The 16,640-nt window shown below is 37.2% G+C and overlaps 1 protein-coding gene across 7 annotated transcripts in view; it reads left to right on the top strand.

Annotated features, from left to right (window-relative positions):
- Arhgef6 (Rac/Cdc42 guanine nucleotide exchange factor 6) overlaps nt 1-16,640 on the top strand; it is a 121,806-nt gene that overhangs the window by 51,207 nt on the left and 53,959 nt on the right. For all 7 annotated transcript variants that reach the window (XM_063246461.1, XM_063246456.1, XM_063246458.1 and 4 more), the window contains one exon: nt 2,497-2,567. In XM_063246461.1, the coding sequence (XP_063102531.1) occupies nt 2,497-2,567 (71 nt within the window). The remainder of the gene's footprint in view (nt 1-2,496; nt 2,568-16,640) is intronic.

Here is a 16,640-nt window from a genome sequence, read left to right as displayed (position 1 = left end):
GACCTGGCTCTGTCACTTACAGTGTCAAGCAATAGGCAGGTGACTGTATTGTTCAGGTTTTGCCAGGGACACCTTGTCTGAGGTGGATCCTGAAGCAGCCTAGGTTTTTCAGAAACTGGCCATATCTATTTGTTACCAAGGGGGAGCGGCAGAGTTAGCATTCCTCGCTGATTTTTGGACTGGTCCTGCTGGAAGATTTACTGTCACGGTTCAGAACTGCATCGAGCATTGCTGCTTCTGAAGCAGTGCTTCTGCAGTTCTCCCCGCCTAGAAATCTCTGCTTTCTTCTTATACGGTGGTCTTTTTTTTTTTTTTTTTAACTTTTTATCGGTACCAGGGATCGAACTCATGACCACCTGCTTGCAAGGCAGGTGCTTATGCTGCTGAGCTAAATCCCCAGCCCCTCTGCTTTTTTCTTACCTGAATGTGCTCTAGCCACTTTCCAGTGCCAGATTAAGTACCTCATGCCCAATAAGATCGTCTCTGGCCAGGTCAAACTAACTGCTGCTCTCCACCCCAAGCACAATCTCTGCCCTTGCTATCAAACAGTCCTTTCACTGGTTTGTCTCTGGGAATTGTGTTGATCAGGAGTACAGGCTCGCGTCAAGATATGCCTGGGTTTGGGCTGGGGATTGTAGCTCAGCAGCACAAGAGCTTGCCTGGCAATGCAAGGTCCTAAGTTCAATTCCCAGTACCTAAAAAAAAGATACACCTGGGTTTTAATCCTGGCTTTGCCATTTCCTAGCCATGTGATCTTGGGTAAGTGGCTTTACCTCCCTGAGCCTTGGTGGCCTCCTCTGTAAAATAGGAAAAAGAGTGCTGTTTGTTAGGACAGATATGAAGATCAAATAACATGTCTTAACTCTATTTAGTGCCAAATAAATACCAGGGGCATTTTAATACAACAATATTGAAATCAAGGTTAAGTGGGAAAATATACACAAGCTAATGTTGTAATAGGAGAATTACAGGATTATAGGTAAAGTAAAAAGATCTGTGTGTATGCATGTGTGTGTGTTCATGTAGAAAGAGCAGGAGGGCATGCTTTAAAATGTTACTCTGGGTGATGCTTGGTTCTGAGTAATGGGATAACTGGCTCTTATTTTCTTCTAGATATTTTGAATTTTTAGGATAAGACAAAAAATTTAGGGTAAATAGAATTATAACTTCTAAATACCATTTGGAAAAGAAGAATCAAGGTCTGATGATATATTATTATTTGGCTATTTATGTTCTACTATACTTCAGAAAGGTTTAATGCAGCATACAATACAGCAAGATAAAGTTGAAATATAAAACAAGATAGTATAGGAGAAAATATAGGTAAGAAACAAGCTATGCAATGACACTCTTAAGCATTTATGACTAGCTTGTGATTTTTAAAAGAATGTCCTCTGTCATGAGTTTCATAGGAGAGACTAACTTCACAAAAGAAAGTTGGCATTTTATAACACTATAATAAAATTAAAATCACATAAAAGAGAAAAGAATTTTCCGATCATTTTCATCAAGTTAGACATTTTGACTATTTTACAACAGCTAAAGATAGTCCCAAGAAAGGTAGATGGTGAGGTTACATGAAACACTGTGGCAGATATTTACATTTTTAAAAATGTCTTTAGTTGTGCTGTTGCGGCTGCCTCAATATCCTCAATTGATTTAAAACATTTAGCTTTCTTGGTCACTCTCACTTTGGGGTACAATCAGAAGTTGCATGATGCTGGATCTGGTGATAACATAGATGAGGACATGCTGTAATGTTTTTATGAGCCTGCCTTTCTGTTGGGTGGCACGCAGCAACTGGCACTGACCGAATGTTTGCTTGTACCTTGTAAAAACAGGACTTCCCGAACTGCTGTAGAAATTGGCAAGAATGATGGAATACGTGTGTTCAAAGCAAAGGGGTCAATGGCGATGTGTCTTATTGTAATAATTTTTTATAAAACATTTAAGCACTTATCATAGTTTTTTTTATTAGCCCTGGAAGTTGCTATTAGTTATGTTTATATAGTAATTTTTAAGTTACAGACACGCTTGTGGTTAGCGTTGGTTTTGCTTATCTGTTTTCAATAAGTTGAAAGGAGAATCAAACTCAAGAAACCCAAACTGGGACTGAAGTCCTTGCCCTGGCCCTGCTGGTGATTAGCTGTGTCTTCTTCCTTATCTTATTCCTCCCTCAGAAGTTGGAGGACCTGGATAGGAAGAGCTAACTTTGGCCATGTGTAGTTTAGTAAAGTTGTATTTCTATTTGTTTAGAAATATATATTTCTCTTGGGCCTGCTATTAAGAATCATTATGGGGGGCTGGGGATTTAGCTCAGCGGCATAAGCACCTGCCTTGCAAGCAGGCAATCGTGAGTTTGATCCCTGGTACTGATAAAAAGTTAAAAAAAAATTAAAAAAAAGAATCATTATGAGCATGTTAGTTGACCTGTGTTATACAACGTTCATCAAATACTTGTATGTTATTAACATAATTTGGATGTCTTTTTCACAGAGAGACCCCTCTCCCCCAAGGCTGTCAAAGGATTTGAAACTGCTCCACTTACCAAGAATTATTATACTGTGGTGAGTGTTCAGATCATGAACAAAACTTTTCTTGACTACATGTGGAAACTTTTCATTTGTCAAACTGCTCATGTGTTGAGTTCACACAAAGGAAAGGCTAGATAAGGTTGCATTGCTAGATTTCAATGCCATTTGGGTTGTAATGGAATGCTTTTCTCTGTCAGATTCTTACTGGTATCTGTGTGTTTTCCATCCACCATAGTGAAACATTCAAAGGTAGTGCAAAAATTCAGGATAAGGCCTATTAAAGAGCAGTGAAAGAAAGATTGGTTAGTATGTAGACATTATGATGCAATTCAGTGGTTAAATATAGCCTTACCAGATATTTACAAGATGAATACCCAAGTTCCTCTAATGCAATAAGTTTTAAGTGATTGTGTTCTGTGACTTTACTTCAGAATCAATCAATCCATTATATTCTCTGGAATATTATCAACTTTATTCTTGAGGTGAGCCCAAAAGGAAGACAGCCCTTTGGCACAGAAGAAAGAAAGAAATGGCCCTGGCTCAAACACAGATATGTCAAACTACGTTAGCTATAAATAGAGTATGGGCAATGCTCAGAGTAAGTCCCTGCGTGGAAGAGAAATCACATCATTCTCCTTAATCTACTCCCTGCTTCCCTTCACGTTTCCCTTCCAGACATGGCCCAGTCACTAATGAAAAGGTCAAGTTATCATTACCTCTAAGCCGCCCTGTCTGGAAGCCTCGTGAGCTTCCCCCAGCTCTGCTGAAATACAACTTCTGTTTTTCCCCCGTGTTCTGTCTGTGTTTGCACTGCATGCTCATTTCATTTTGTCCATGGGTAAGGAGTTTTTAATTATCTCTATACAGGCATGTGAATGTCATTTGGTTTCCAAAAATCGAATTTCACTCTTCAGTGAACTTGTTCTATAGTGACGACATAAGCAGTAGGTGATATGAAAACCCAAGAAGGAACTTCATAGGTAACATGGACAATAATCAGAGGGGAGCTATTTTGTTAATATTTTTTCCTTTCCAATTCCTGAAGTTAAAATATATGACCCAGTAGGATTAGGGCTCCTCCTCCCTCGTCTCCCTTCCTTTCCATCCACTTATAGCTTCCAGGTGACCTCTAATGATTTAATGTTGAAAGAAAGAGCATAGTTGAGTGACTGATGAAAATGCTACTACTTCTTCTTCCTGTGGATTGGAAGCCTACTCTTTGCTCTGCGTTGGCTATCACTTTGTGTCTATTGAATCTACCAGTTTAAAGTATTTTTGTGAGCACATGCACTTGTGTGTGTAGCTCAGTGGTAGTAAGCTTGCCTAGCATGTATAAGGTCCTGAGTTTGATCCCTATCATATCACACACACACACACACACACACACACACACACACACACACAGGATGTTTTTGGAGTTCCAAGGCACAGTAATATTTTTGATTCTTATAGGTTTGGATAAAACCTCCTTATGTTATATATAAACTCTGGATATACTGCTGTTTGTGTAACCCATCTTCTATTGGAAAGTGTGTGTTGTTTCTGTTTTTCTGCTGTTATAAAAACAATTCTGCAGTGAATACTAGTTAGAGATACTGTTGTAGCTAGAAATAGATGTGAAGAGATCTTGGTTGGTTAAGTGTTAGTTTTTCAGTCCCTATTTCTTTAGCTTTGAGTAGTTACAAAATTTTAGTGGCAATCCAGAGTATGTTCAGAGTGTTTTCCCCCTCTCCCCACCCACCCTAAGTTTTTGAGACAGGGTCTCCTTGTGTAATTCAAATTGTCCTTGAATTCACTATGTAGTCCAGCATAGCTTCAAACTTGTGGCAATCCTCGTACCTCGGCCTCGCAAGTGCTGGAATTACAGGCATGTGCCAGCACACCCAGCTATGTTAAGAGTGTTCTGACTGTCCTCCTAATCTATATTGAATGCGTGAAGCAAATAAAAAATACTGTCCTATCCAAAGGATTTGGAGAATTGGAAAATCAAATTTACCCACATGAAAAGGGTCTCCATCTGATTTTATACTAACTCTTCTCTGTAAGGTACATTAATTATATACATTTTCTGTATACAATTCCAAATGATCCATATGAATAGATCCATGTGAATACTGGTGACTGATTTTTACTCAGTTTTATAAAAAAATTTCCTGATTATATAGCTATATAGATATTAAAATAAGACAATGGAGAAAAGTATAAAGAAGAAAATATCACCTTTAATTGCACCACATAGAAATGATCACTATTAACATGTGGGTGAATCTTACACCAAACTTACTTTCTTCCTTTCTTACTTTATTTTGTTTTATTTTATTTTTGGTCCCAGGAATGGAAGTCATGACCTTGCACTTGCCAGGCAGGTGCTGTGCTGCTGTGTTATATCCTCAGCCTCAAACTTACTTTGAGAAACCGTATCTGTGTACATATACATGCATGTAGTGTGTGTGTGTGTGTGTGTGTGTGTGTGTGTGTGTGTGTGGTGGAATCTAGGACCTTAAATAAGCACTCTATCACTGAGGCCCTATATTTAAATTTAAAAAAAAATAGGAGTTATGTGTTCTTCATTATTTATCCTTCATGGTGATTTTTCTGTTTCTACAGTCCAACAATAATTGTCTATGACCTATTCTTTGGCTCTTTCATTTGGTGAATCCTTGCTAGTCTAAGACTCCATATTGGAGTCAAATTTCTGGATGAGAGAGAGAGAGAGAGAGAGAGAGAGAGAGAGAGAGAGAGAGAGAGAGAGAGAGAGAGAAACAGACATAGAGACAGAGAGAGACAGAGACAGAGACAGACTCTTTGGTGAGACACATCCTATATCCTGAGATCTGAAAGCTGGAGAGCCTGGAAAGCCAGTTGTATAATTCTGTCTCAGTCTGAAGACCTGATAACTAGGAAGCTGATAGTGTAAGTTTCATTTTGAGGAGATATCCAATGTTATAGTTCAAGTATTTGGCAGACTACTTTTATTCTATTCAGGCCCTTGAAGGATTAGATGATCCCCACCCATGCTGTGGGGCCATCATCTTTACTCAGTCCCATCAATGCAAATGCTAATCTTCCTAGAAACCCCCTCAAATCACACCCAGAAATACTGTTTACTTAAATGCTACATCTGGACACCCTGTGATACATTAAAGTTGACACAGAAAATTAAGCATCACATGATATATAAACTTGAACAGGATAGAAACCTCTTGGAATTTGAAAGTCTACAAATACATTCTCTCTACTTTTTCACATTTCCAAGGGCTCATCTGCTGACTTCACCCCTAATTAGATCTTGATACAACTCTGGAGCCATGTCAATTTTGAAATGTTAAGAGGTTCTCCAGTGTGACCACGGCCATAGCCCCCTAGTTTAGACCTCCTCCTGCCATGAGGCATGGTCAGTATACATAACTAGGGCTTGACCACTGCTAGCCTGCTTTTGAATGGGAGCTTAGCATCCTTTAGTGATGTTATGGCCCAGAGGTAGCTTTTGTTGACACAGACCTTGATTCTTCATTTTCCTCAAACTTTTCTGCCATATGTTAACCAGACTTGCTATTGAGGAGAACAATTTATTTTTCTATTATTTTTTGAATAATCTACTCATTGAAATTCTTTGCTCACTATAATTTGATGGTATGATCCAGGGAGGATTAAAAAGTAAAGAAGAGAAGAAAGGAAACTATGCAGCTTAATTGTCAGCTTTAATTTGTATGCAGTACAAATATTCCTCATTTAACACCCTACCTGTTTGATGACTGTTTGGACTTATAACACACTGCTCAGACTTACTGCTCATCTTTTTACTTTGTACTATTCTGTGCATGTTTTTTATAGAACGTCAGTGTCTTTTTTTAGTATAGTATACCTTGTTTGTACATTACTGTAATTTTTGCTGATTGTATTGTACAGTACAATACTATAGTTTTGTGTTCTGTTATACATTATGGTACTGCATGTGAGAGTTATGCAAATCTAAGCAAAGTCATCAAATTGGAGTTTTCTTCCATTATCTCTGTGTTCTGAGTATTGTAAAGTGCTTACTATATACAATTCCTCCTTTAGCAAGCAATATACTGAACAACCTAATCACAGGACTGGAACTCAGTTATTAAGTAAGGAATGTCTGTCCTTAGGTCTCGGCACCCATGGCCCCATCAGGAAGGCAGCATAGACATGAGAGCACAAGCCATGTGGCTGAGAAAGTGAAATTGTAAAGCATCATAAGATGGGTGACTCAAAGAGTGACTGGGAATCTTTTGAATCAGAAGCACCTGGGGAGCTGGTTTAAATTCCTGACATCTGGTACCCACAGCTGACTTGCTGATCAGACTCTGGCTATAGATCCCAGAAACAGCATTAAAAAAAAAACCTTCCCTGCCTCTTCCTCAGCCTCTTTCCTTTAACATGCAGGTGGATATGTGCTCACTTAAACTGAAACCTGAGAACAAATAAGGGAATGTTGAATGGAGGAGGTAAAATGCAAGGCGTGTTTCAGAAAAAAGTCAGAACTTAGTCAAGCAGAGAAGAGCTGAAAGAGGATTATATGAGCAAATTTTTCCACACAATAATGGACTTGCCTATAATTATGAGGAATGATCAAATTATATAGTAAATGTTTAAATTCAAAACTTACAATAAAAGACACACGCTGCCATTAATCTTCGTCAAAATACTCCTCCTTCTTTGAATACACTTATCCCGTTGCTTTTGCCATTTTCTGAAAGTGTTGCAAGTCCTTTTTCTTGAATGTCTTTACGAGATGTGATTTTAAAAATACTGCGAATGCCACTGCTGAGTGCCACCCAACAGAAAGGCAGGCCTGTAAAAATATTACACCGTGTCCTCATTTACCTTATTTACTAGATCTGGCACTGTGTGACTTTTCAAAGTTAAATAACCATGGAAGGTAAATGTTTTGAATTGATTCAGATCATTAAGGCACCCAAGAGCTCACACCTGAAGACACTCATGAACGAGGACTTCCAGAAGTGCTTGTAAAAATTAGTAAGAATGATGGCATAAGTGTGTTTGAAGTGAGGGAGGGGGATTAATAACAATGTATCTGTTACCATAGTAATTTTAAAAATTAAACATTCCCTATATTCTTCCATCATACCTTGTAAACCTGCACGTCATAAAATGGTCTATCTTCTTCTCCGATCAAAATGTGTTTTAGAAGATGAAATTCTTTGTTATCTGCAGTTATGATAACAAACTGTAAGAAAGCTGTCCTCTTTGCTCTCACAAATAGGCCAGCCTCACACTAATCCTAATATCCAGCTTTGGGGATGAGCATCTGTCTGCAGAGTGAGAGAGGCTATATCCCTACAGCCAAGTAAGAAGCTATGTCAGTAGGTTCCAATATTATTTAGTGTGTTCTTCCTTCCTTCCATTGTATGTGACTTATGGTAGATACCTAAAGGGGGTGTCTAACAGAATCCATATGCAGTAGGGAAGATGGGAGGAAAGTTGTAGCATGTTAAATCAGAAATCCCAGAAAGCCTTCCCCAACCCTAGCTCTAGCCTCCTACCTCATATCCTCATCGTCTCTCCTTCATCCCTCTGCCCACTCGCTCCCAACCTGCATTTCCCCCACCTTTCTAGCATTAATCCACACTTTCTAGCCCACCCATCTAAATGACCTTACATAACTCTCCACTGATTCTCTTAACCATGTCTCCTGTACTTTTATCTTTAACCAAACCTCTGCCTGTCTCACTTCTTCGTATGTTTCTTCCATCTGAGATGAAAGGAGGTACCTTCCCTTGGGGTGGAGGTAGAGGAAATGAGAGGATTTTGCGGAGTTAGTGAGTCTATGTGTTGATACTGGGGATAGTGCTACTTGTTTTGTGACAACTGGGGACCTTTGTGTGTGAAAGCGATCACTGCCTTTGAAGCTGGACAGGTGGTTTTCCTGGAATATGTATAAAATATGACTAACTGTAGTACAATACTGCCTTTTTCCATTCTCAAAGGACTTTACTAACATTAAATCACTCTTAGAGGTATAGTAATTGTCTCAGAATTCCTACAATATAGTTTTACTTTGATTTAAGGTTTCCTAAGGCCATTATAGTCTTCCTTTATCATTGAACATACTGTAAATCTAGTCTGTTTTCAAAAATTGTTTATACATTTTAATCCCGTAAACCATTTTCTTCATAGTTATACAACTCCTTCCCTTTAGAAAATACAGTTATAAAGATGAACTCACTCTAAGCCTTTTCAGGAAATGTAGGAAATTTATTTTACTAGAGGATCAGTAGTCCATAATGGAGGTACAGAAGGCTTCTACCTCTTTTTCTATGACTTCTCATCATCTGCTTTTCTTCTGAATTCAGGCAAAGGCTAGTTGAGCAAAAGGATGCTCAGATCTCCTTGTGAAGAGAGAGTCAGGGGAGGCAAGGGCAGTGTCTGGACACAGTCTATTTTAGTAAGTTTGAATGGGTTTCCTCTCGATCAAATTGTACTGTTTTGAAGTTGGTTGGCCTGCCAACTCGTTGCCTTCTGACTCACCACTGAGGCCTTCTGTTTGGGAACACATAGCCTTCACTGTCTGCTTCCCTTCTTATCATTTCCTATTAAATGCCCTGTAGCCTGAAAAATAAAGAGCAAGTCTCAGAAGTTCATCTGTTAGTCTTTTGAGATTAAAGAAAGCAATAAAAGTCCAAGTAAATTTGGGAAAGAATCTCAAGCATCCACCCCGATAAAAAGTTCCCCTAATCAAACTACAGCAAGGGCAATTCTGCGAAATACGTTTCCATTCAGATGTGGTTTGGGGGCATAATTTGATGAGAAAAACTTATTATCTGCCTTTATCACTTTAGCTTTGTGAAGTCAGCATTCTTTCACCCTCAAAACTCACAATAATATGAGTTTAATGTTCATTTCCATTTAGCTTCCCAGAACTCACTCAGAAGCACAGAGAATGTTAGCCTTTCACTCTCCTTCCCTTTGCTTTTTTCTGTCACATGCTAGTGGTCCCAGCAGAAAGGACCTCCTGGAAACTGTGCTAGTCAGTAAACCCACTAGATCAGGACAGTTGGCACCCTTCTTGAAAAATCATGGTGATTTCATCTAAAAGAACTATAGATTACAGCATTTTGGAAGTAAAAATAATAAAGATATTTCAGTGGTCAGAGGAAGGTTGAATCATATCAAACATGAAATTAAAATAATATTTATTTTATTTTAAAGAATAAAACAAAAGAAAACAATAAATGAAACAAAACAAAACAGTGAGAATGTTCTTGGATTTCAAAAACAAGATAGTAAGAAATCAACAATAGCTGCTATATTGCGTATTGTTATACTCTAAATAGTTGCTCAGACCACCAGATATGGAGTGCAAAGTTAATCAAATAGTAGAAGCCCTAAATTGTTTCTTTACTTCAGTTGCTATCATTTTAGAAATTTCAGGTGTGTGGCTTCTAAGTTTTTCTATGTCTATATCTCCTGGACTTGTTCTGAGTGAGCTTTAGGCATGCAAAGTTAACTAAACAATATAAACACTAAGTTGTTTCTTTACTTCAGTTGCTATCATTTCAGAAATTTTAGGTGTGTGACTTCTAATTTATTTTCTGTTTGTGTCTCCTGGACTTGCTTGGGTTGGGTTGGAAATCTGAGACTGCACCTTGCTCTGACTTGACATCCTCCTGTGTTCCTCGGAATCAACTGGTTGCTGTTGATTGCTTCCTGCACTGGTTGTCCATCCTGTGGTGAAGGGGTACAGGGCAGCGGTCCATCAGTTCTCCCTGGAGCATGACCTTCTCTCCTCTGGGCCCAGGGCAGTAGGCCTACTGGGAGGAGGGCATGGCTGCCTCTCTTCTGGGCCCTTGATGGCTGGCTTACTGGGGAGCATGGCCTCTTTTCCTCAAGCCCATGGTGGGGGGGGTGTCTGGTTTTCTTATTTCTGCTGGATTCCTGTATTCTCTCTCTCGATGGGCTTTAAGTCTCACTTCAGATCCTATCTGAGACCCTCCTTCACTTCCTCATGTTGCTATATTCCAGTATCTGGACACGAAATCTTGGGGAGGCTCCTTCTCTGCTGCTTACCACTGTGCCATCTTCCCAGAAGTCCTTAAAGTAATAATTAAATCAGGCTTTGTGGTGCAAATAGTACTTGTAATTTTTTTTCTAATTTAAAAATTCCTTTCAGGACTGTGACTCTTCTGTTTTTATTTCAGTAGGCATAATTTGGATGATGTGAAAGGTATAGATGACAGTACTTAGAGGGCAGTATCTCATTATCATTGGTAGACCTTGTGTTTTTAGAAAAATATGAACATAAACATGATTAAAATATTTCATGCCCTCTGGAATATGAAGGAATGCATTATTATGCCATCATATTTTTAGATTATCTCACATTTACTTAATTCTTATTTGGTTTCTTTTTGAAATATTATTTTTTGCTAGTACATGTTTGCAATACTATAGATAATGGTTGCATTCCTTGTGTGGAGCTGGCATATGTGCATAACACATCTTAATTCCTTTTTTTCAAATTCTTTTCTTCCTTCATTTTCCCCTCCTTCTCTTGCTCCCTTTCCCATTTGAGAAAGTTCTGTCTCCTTGTTTCTTATTATCTATTTTATATTTTGTACTTTATTCACATTTTGGGTTCCTCGTATAAGAGAAACCATGCAATATTTAAGCTCATGTGTCTGACCTATTTTCCTTAATGTTACAGTCTTAAGGTGCATCCACTTTCCGACAAATGGTTCAAGTTATCTTTTTTAAAGGTATGCCATCATTTTTGGCCCTCAATATAAATACTATGGACGATCAAATAAAATGCTTAATAAATTAATCTGCATATTGGCCTTGCCTCTTCCTTGGTTCTTAGTAAAGTATAACGCTATTGAATTCTGGAGCAGTTCTCTCCATTTCTATGGATAAAAACCTGAATATTATGACTGAAGAGGAGTAGAAGGGTTTACTTGAAGAACAACCAGCAGCCCTGGAGGGCAGAGTGCTCTGATGGTGAACAAGCTTGAGCTCTAGATATTATACAGCACCAGAGAAGGACTTGTAGTTGAGGAAGATCCAGGAAGGTTTTTGATGAATGAGAAATCTGTGTTTTGACCATTTTTTTTTGGAAAAAAAAATAATGACATTATTGATTTTTATTCATATACCATAAAGGTCAACAATTTAAAGTACGCAATTTACTGTTTTTAGTATATTTAGAGCTGTGTAATGCAACTATGTTCTTTAATTTTATAACAGTGTCATCACTCCAATAAGAAACCTCACAACTATTAGCAGTCTCCAATTTCTCTCCATTCTCGGATAAACAGTTACCTACTTTCTATCTGCTTGGATTTTCCTATTCTGGAAGTTTCATATAAATGGAATTATATAGTATATGGTATTCAATTTCTGGCTTCTTCTATTTAATATAATATTTTAAAAGGTTGTTAATAGTATATTATGTATTGCCATTTTTTCTATGACTGAACACTATTCCATTGCATGATACACCAACTTTTATTTCTCAGTTGATAGACCTTTGGATTGTTTCCAATTTGTGGTGATTATTAATAATTCTGCTGTGAATATACATGACAAAATTTTGTGTGAACATGTTTTCATTTCTCTAGGAGTAGAGTTGCTGGGTCATATAATAACTTTCTGTTTTACTTTTTGATAAGTAACTGATTTATTTTACACAGTAGATACAACATTTGATATTGCTACCAATGTATGAGAGTTAATTTCTCCATATCCTCATGGCCTGATGGAGACCAGAGGTCCTCTAAAAAAGAAACGGAAAGACTTCCTTCTTCCTTCCCATTTTATTCTGTCCAGGCTACAAGCCAGCGGTTAGTGCCACCACACCTGGGGTGAGTCTTCCCTCCTCAGTCTGCAGCCTACATGTCAGTCATCCACAGACATGCCCAGAGCTTTACTGATCTGCTAGGCAGTTCTTATTCAAGTAAAGTTGTCACATCACAGTTAGTAATGAAATCTTGTGCATCATTACTATTTTCAGTAAATTGAACATTCTCTCTTTTCTTGGTCAATATAGATAAGATTTGTCAGTTTTGTTGGTCTTTTCTAAGAACTAACTTGTGGTTTCTTTGCTTTTCTCTCTTTTTTTTTATTTCCTATCCCATCAATTTCTGCTGTAATTTTTCTTTTTCTTTTTTTCTATTCATCTTGGGTTTAGCCTGCTTTTCTCTTTGTAGTTTCTTAAGGTGAAAGGTAAGGTTATTAATCTGAATTCTTCCTTCTTTTGTTAAAATAAGACTACTTTTTATTCCCAAGAATCAGCCATGCTGAAACTTAGGGCACCAACCAAGAGAGCAATGATCCAGCCTTCCTGGTAAGTGGTGTGAGCCACGGCATGCCAGCGAAAGAAAAAGTCAGTATCTTCCATGAGCCTACTGGAGCGGGCTGAAAATCAAAGGTCCCATGTCTCTACCCCCACAACCCCCGATTAGCAACTGGATGGATTCGAGGTCAGCCTGAGTTAATAGCAACTAAGGTACATAAGGCAACTAAATGCTTGTGTTGTTTGGTTGATTATGCTGACCTGGGGTCAGAGGTCTGAGCATCTCTTGGGAGGATGATAGTATGCAATATCGCAAATATGGGGGATTTCCTTCTATCTTCTCTTTGAAGGCAAATATTGTTTTCACTGTTTTGCTTCATTCTGGTTGTTTTGCTCTGTTTAATATTCTGTTTTGATTGGCTTTATAGTGTACTGTTTTTATTTTGATTTTGTTATACCTGATTGAATGGACAACTATTGGGAAGATAACAAGATTACTATGGTAGTTATTATTATCCCAATATCCTGGTCTGAAGTTCTGTGCAGTTTCACTGCATTGCCTTGATTGGCTTTGATCTGTCTTGTTTTGTTGTGTTTTACTATTTTTAAAATTAAAAAAGACTACCTTTTAGGTCCATGGAAAAGTTGAGTGGAAATTATGGGGAATTCCTACTAAACTCCCTACTTGTACACATGTACATCCTCCCCATTGTCAACATCCTGCACCCCAGTAGTACATTTACTATAATCAGTGAACCTGCAGTTACCCATAATTATCACCTGAAGTTCATAGTTTTTATTAGGGCTCATTTTTGGTTTGTATGATCTGTGAATTGTCACAAACATACCTGACACACACCTGTCATTATAATACCATACAGAATGCTTTTACTACCCTAGAATTCCTCTGTGTTTTGCCTCTTCATTCCTCTTTTCAGCCTTTATCCACTGGCAACTGATGATATTTTTTACAGGCTTCAGAATTTTGCCTTTCCTTCCAGATTTTGTATAGCTAGAATTATACAGCTTGTCTTTGTTACTTTTTTCTCTTGTTATTGAGACAAAATACCTGACACCCAAAGTTAGGGAATGGAGGGTTTATTTCTTACAGGTTGGAGGTTTCAGTCCATATTCAGTTGGCTCCAAGGCAAAATGATATGGCTGAGGGGCAGTGGTTCATGTTGGCCACAAACAGCAAGCGTGAACAGCAAAAGAGAAAGATGTGCCTTCTTCCTACTGTTATACTGTATGTTGGCTCCACCCCTGGGTTGGTATAGTACTCGTACCACCAATCCAAGCACTAGACAATGAACCAATCACAAATGCTAGATTTGACTGAGGCCATTGTTGTACGAGGCTTGGGGGGGGGCATCTGAATACAAACCATAACACAGCCTTTTCAGATTAGTTTCTTTCACTTTGTAATTACGGTTTTCTTTTACTAGTATTATTATATCTCTTCTCTATCCCTTAACTTTTAATTTGTATGTTTCGAACAGTGTATGTTTGGGCCATTGTTTTTTCCAAAATGTCTGTCTTTTAATTAGTATATTTAATCCATGAACATTTAAAGTGATTATCAGTATATTTGAATTAATGCCTACTATGTTTGTGACTGTCTTCTGTTTGTTGTCCTTATTCTTTATTTTTGTCTTCTACTTTTTTTGGTTTTTATCATTTTGGCAAAGTATTGTAGATGGTTCTGCTTTCCTTTCTTACCACATTAATTAAAATTTAAAAATTTCTTATTACTTGCCTTAGAGTTTGCAGTATACATTTATAACCAATCCAAATTAATTTTCACATAACACTATACAAAGTTATACATCTGTATTTACAGTTAGTGTAAGTACCTCAGAATAACAAAATAGTCCTAATTACTTTTGGCCATCCCTTTTATCACTGATGTATTTCACTTAGGGATAAGCACACTTATATGTACTCATGTGGTAAGTTACATTGTTGCTGTTATTTATTTTGAATGAATTATTATCTATAACATCAATTAAGAATAAGAAACAAAATATTTTTATTTTTTTGCACTTATCTCTTCACTAATATTCTCATCTTTATGTAGATACAAGTTCCTAATGTATATTATTTTCCTTCTGTCTGAAGAACTTTTTTTAACATTTGGTGCAAAGCAGGCCTACTGGTGACAATTTTCCCCAGTTTTTCTCCTTTGATTTTTTTTCTAGATACCAAATAGAAGAGAAGACACATGATACTTATCTTTCTGAATCTGGCTTACTTTGTTTCACATGATGTTCTTCAGTTTCATCCATTTTCCTGAAAATTATATGATTTCATTCTTATTCATGGCTGAACTTTATTGAATATATAATTTTAAAAATCCATTCATCCATTGATGGATATCTAGAATGATTCCATAACTTAGTTATTGTGTATGGTTTTACAATAAACATGGATGTACAGGTATTTCTACTGTGTTCTGACTTGATTCCTTTGAATATATCCCCACAACTAGCTTGATTGTATGATAGTTTAGTTCTTTTGAGGAATTTCCATACTCATTTCCATAGTGGCTGAACCACTTTACACAAACAATGTGGAAGTATTTTTTTTCTCCCTTTGTGCTTACTAGCTTTTGTTATTTTTTCTTTTCTTTTCTTTTCCTTTCTCTTATCTCTCTTTTTTTTTTTTGTCTTTTTGAGACAAGGTCTTTCTACATAGTTCAGGCTGGCCTTCATCTCACTTTGTAGCCCAAATGGATCTCGAATTTACAGCAATTCTTCTGCTTCTACCTGCTGAGGGCTAGGATTACATGTGTGCACCACCACACCCTGCTTTTTGTCTTGTCTTGATGATAGCCATTCTGAGGGGGATGAGGTAGAAGCTCAGTGTAGTTTTGTTTTGCATTTCATCAATGACTAAAGATGTTGAGTGTTTTTTTCATACAATTACTGGTCACTTATACTATTTAGAAATGTCTAGGCAGCTCGTTTGCTCATTTATTAAATCAATTACTTGTTTTTCTGGTGTTCACATTTTTGATCCTTATATATCTCCTTTGCTTTTGGATAATAATTTACCAGTATTCACATTTGAGGTTTTTGGAGTTTTTCCTCAACAGTTTAAATATGCCATTTCACTCTCTCTTGCTTGTGTGTTTTCTGAGAAGTCAGATGTAATTCTTCTCTGATCTGCTACTTGTTTCCTCTATGTTAGCTCAATTTTTTAACCTTTGATATGATATATATATATATATATATATATGTATATATATATTTTTATTTTTATCCTGTTGTTCTCTGAAATTCCTGTATCTATGGTTTGGTATCTGACATGAATTAGGAGCAGCTCTCAGCTATTATTGTGTTAGGTATTTCTTCTGTTCATTTCTTACTTTTCTTTCTCTCTGTCTGTCCTATTGCTCTTACTAAGGTATACCTTTTGTAACGGTCCACTGTTCTTGGGCATTATGTTCTGGGTTTTTTTTCTAGCCTATTTTTCTCTTTACTTTTGTTGTTTTGGCAGTTTTTCTTTGGATATCCTTAAGCTCAGAGATTCTTTCCTTGGCTGTGTCAGGCTGTCATTTAGGCCTTCACAGGCATTCTTTATTTCCACTCAGTGTTTTTGATCTCTAGCATTTATTTGTGGTTATTTCTTAGAATTTGGCTTCAAATTGGTCTATTGTTTTATGTTGTCTACTTTTTTTCCTGTTAGAATCCTTAGCATATTAATCATTGTTATTTTAAAAGCCTAGTCTGATAATTCCAACATTCCTGTGGTATATCACTATGGTTTTGGTGATTGCCCTGTTTCTTCAGACTGGCTTTTGAGTATGCCTTTTCTTGAAAGTCTGA

This window comes from Cavia porcellus, unplaced genomic scaffold (assembly GCF_034190915.1).
Source record: "Cavia porcellus strain 051 isolate PalLab524CR breed Dunkin Hartley unplaced genomic scaffold, mCavPor4.1 scaffold_3, whole genome shotgun sequence".
NCBI classification, from domain to species: Eukaryota; Metazoa; Chordata; class Mammalia; order Rodentia; family Caviidae; genus Cavia; species Cavia porcellus.
The sequence above is the reverse complement of the archived record's forward strand: the minus strand, read 5'-3'. Positions and strand labels throughout refer to the sequence as shown.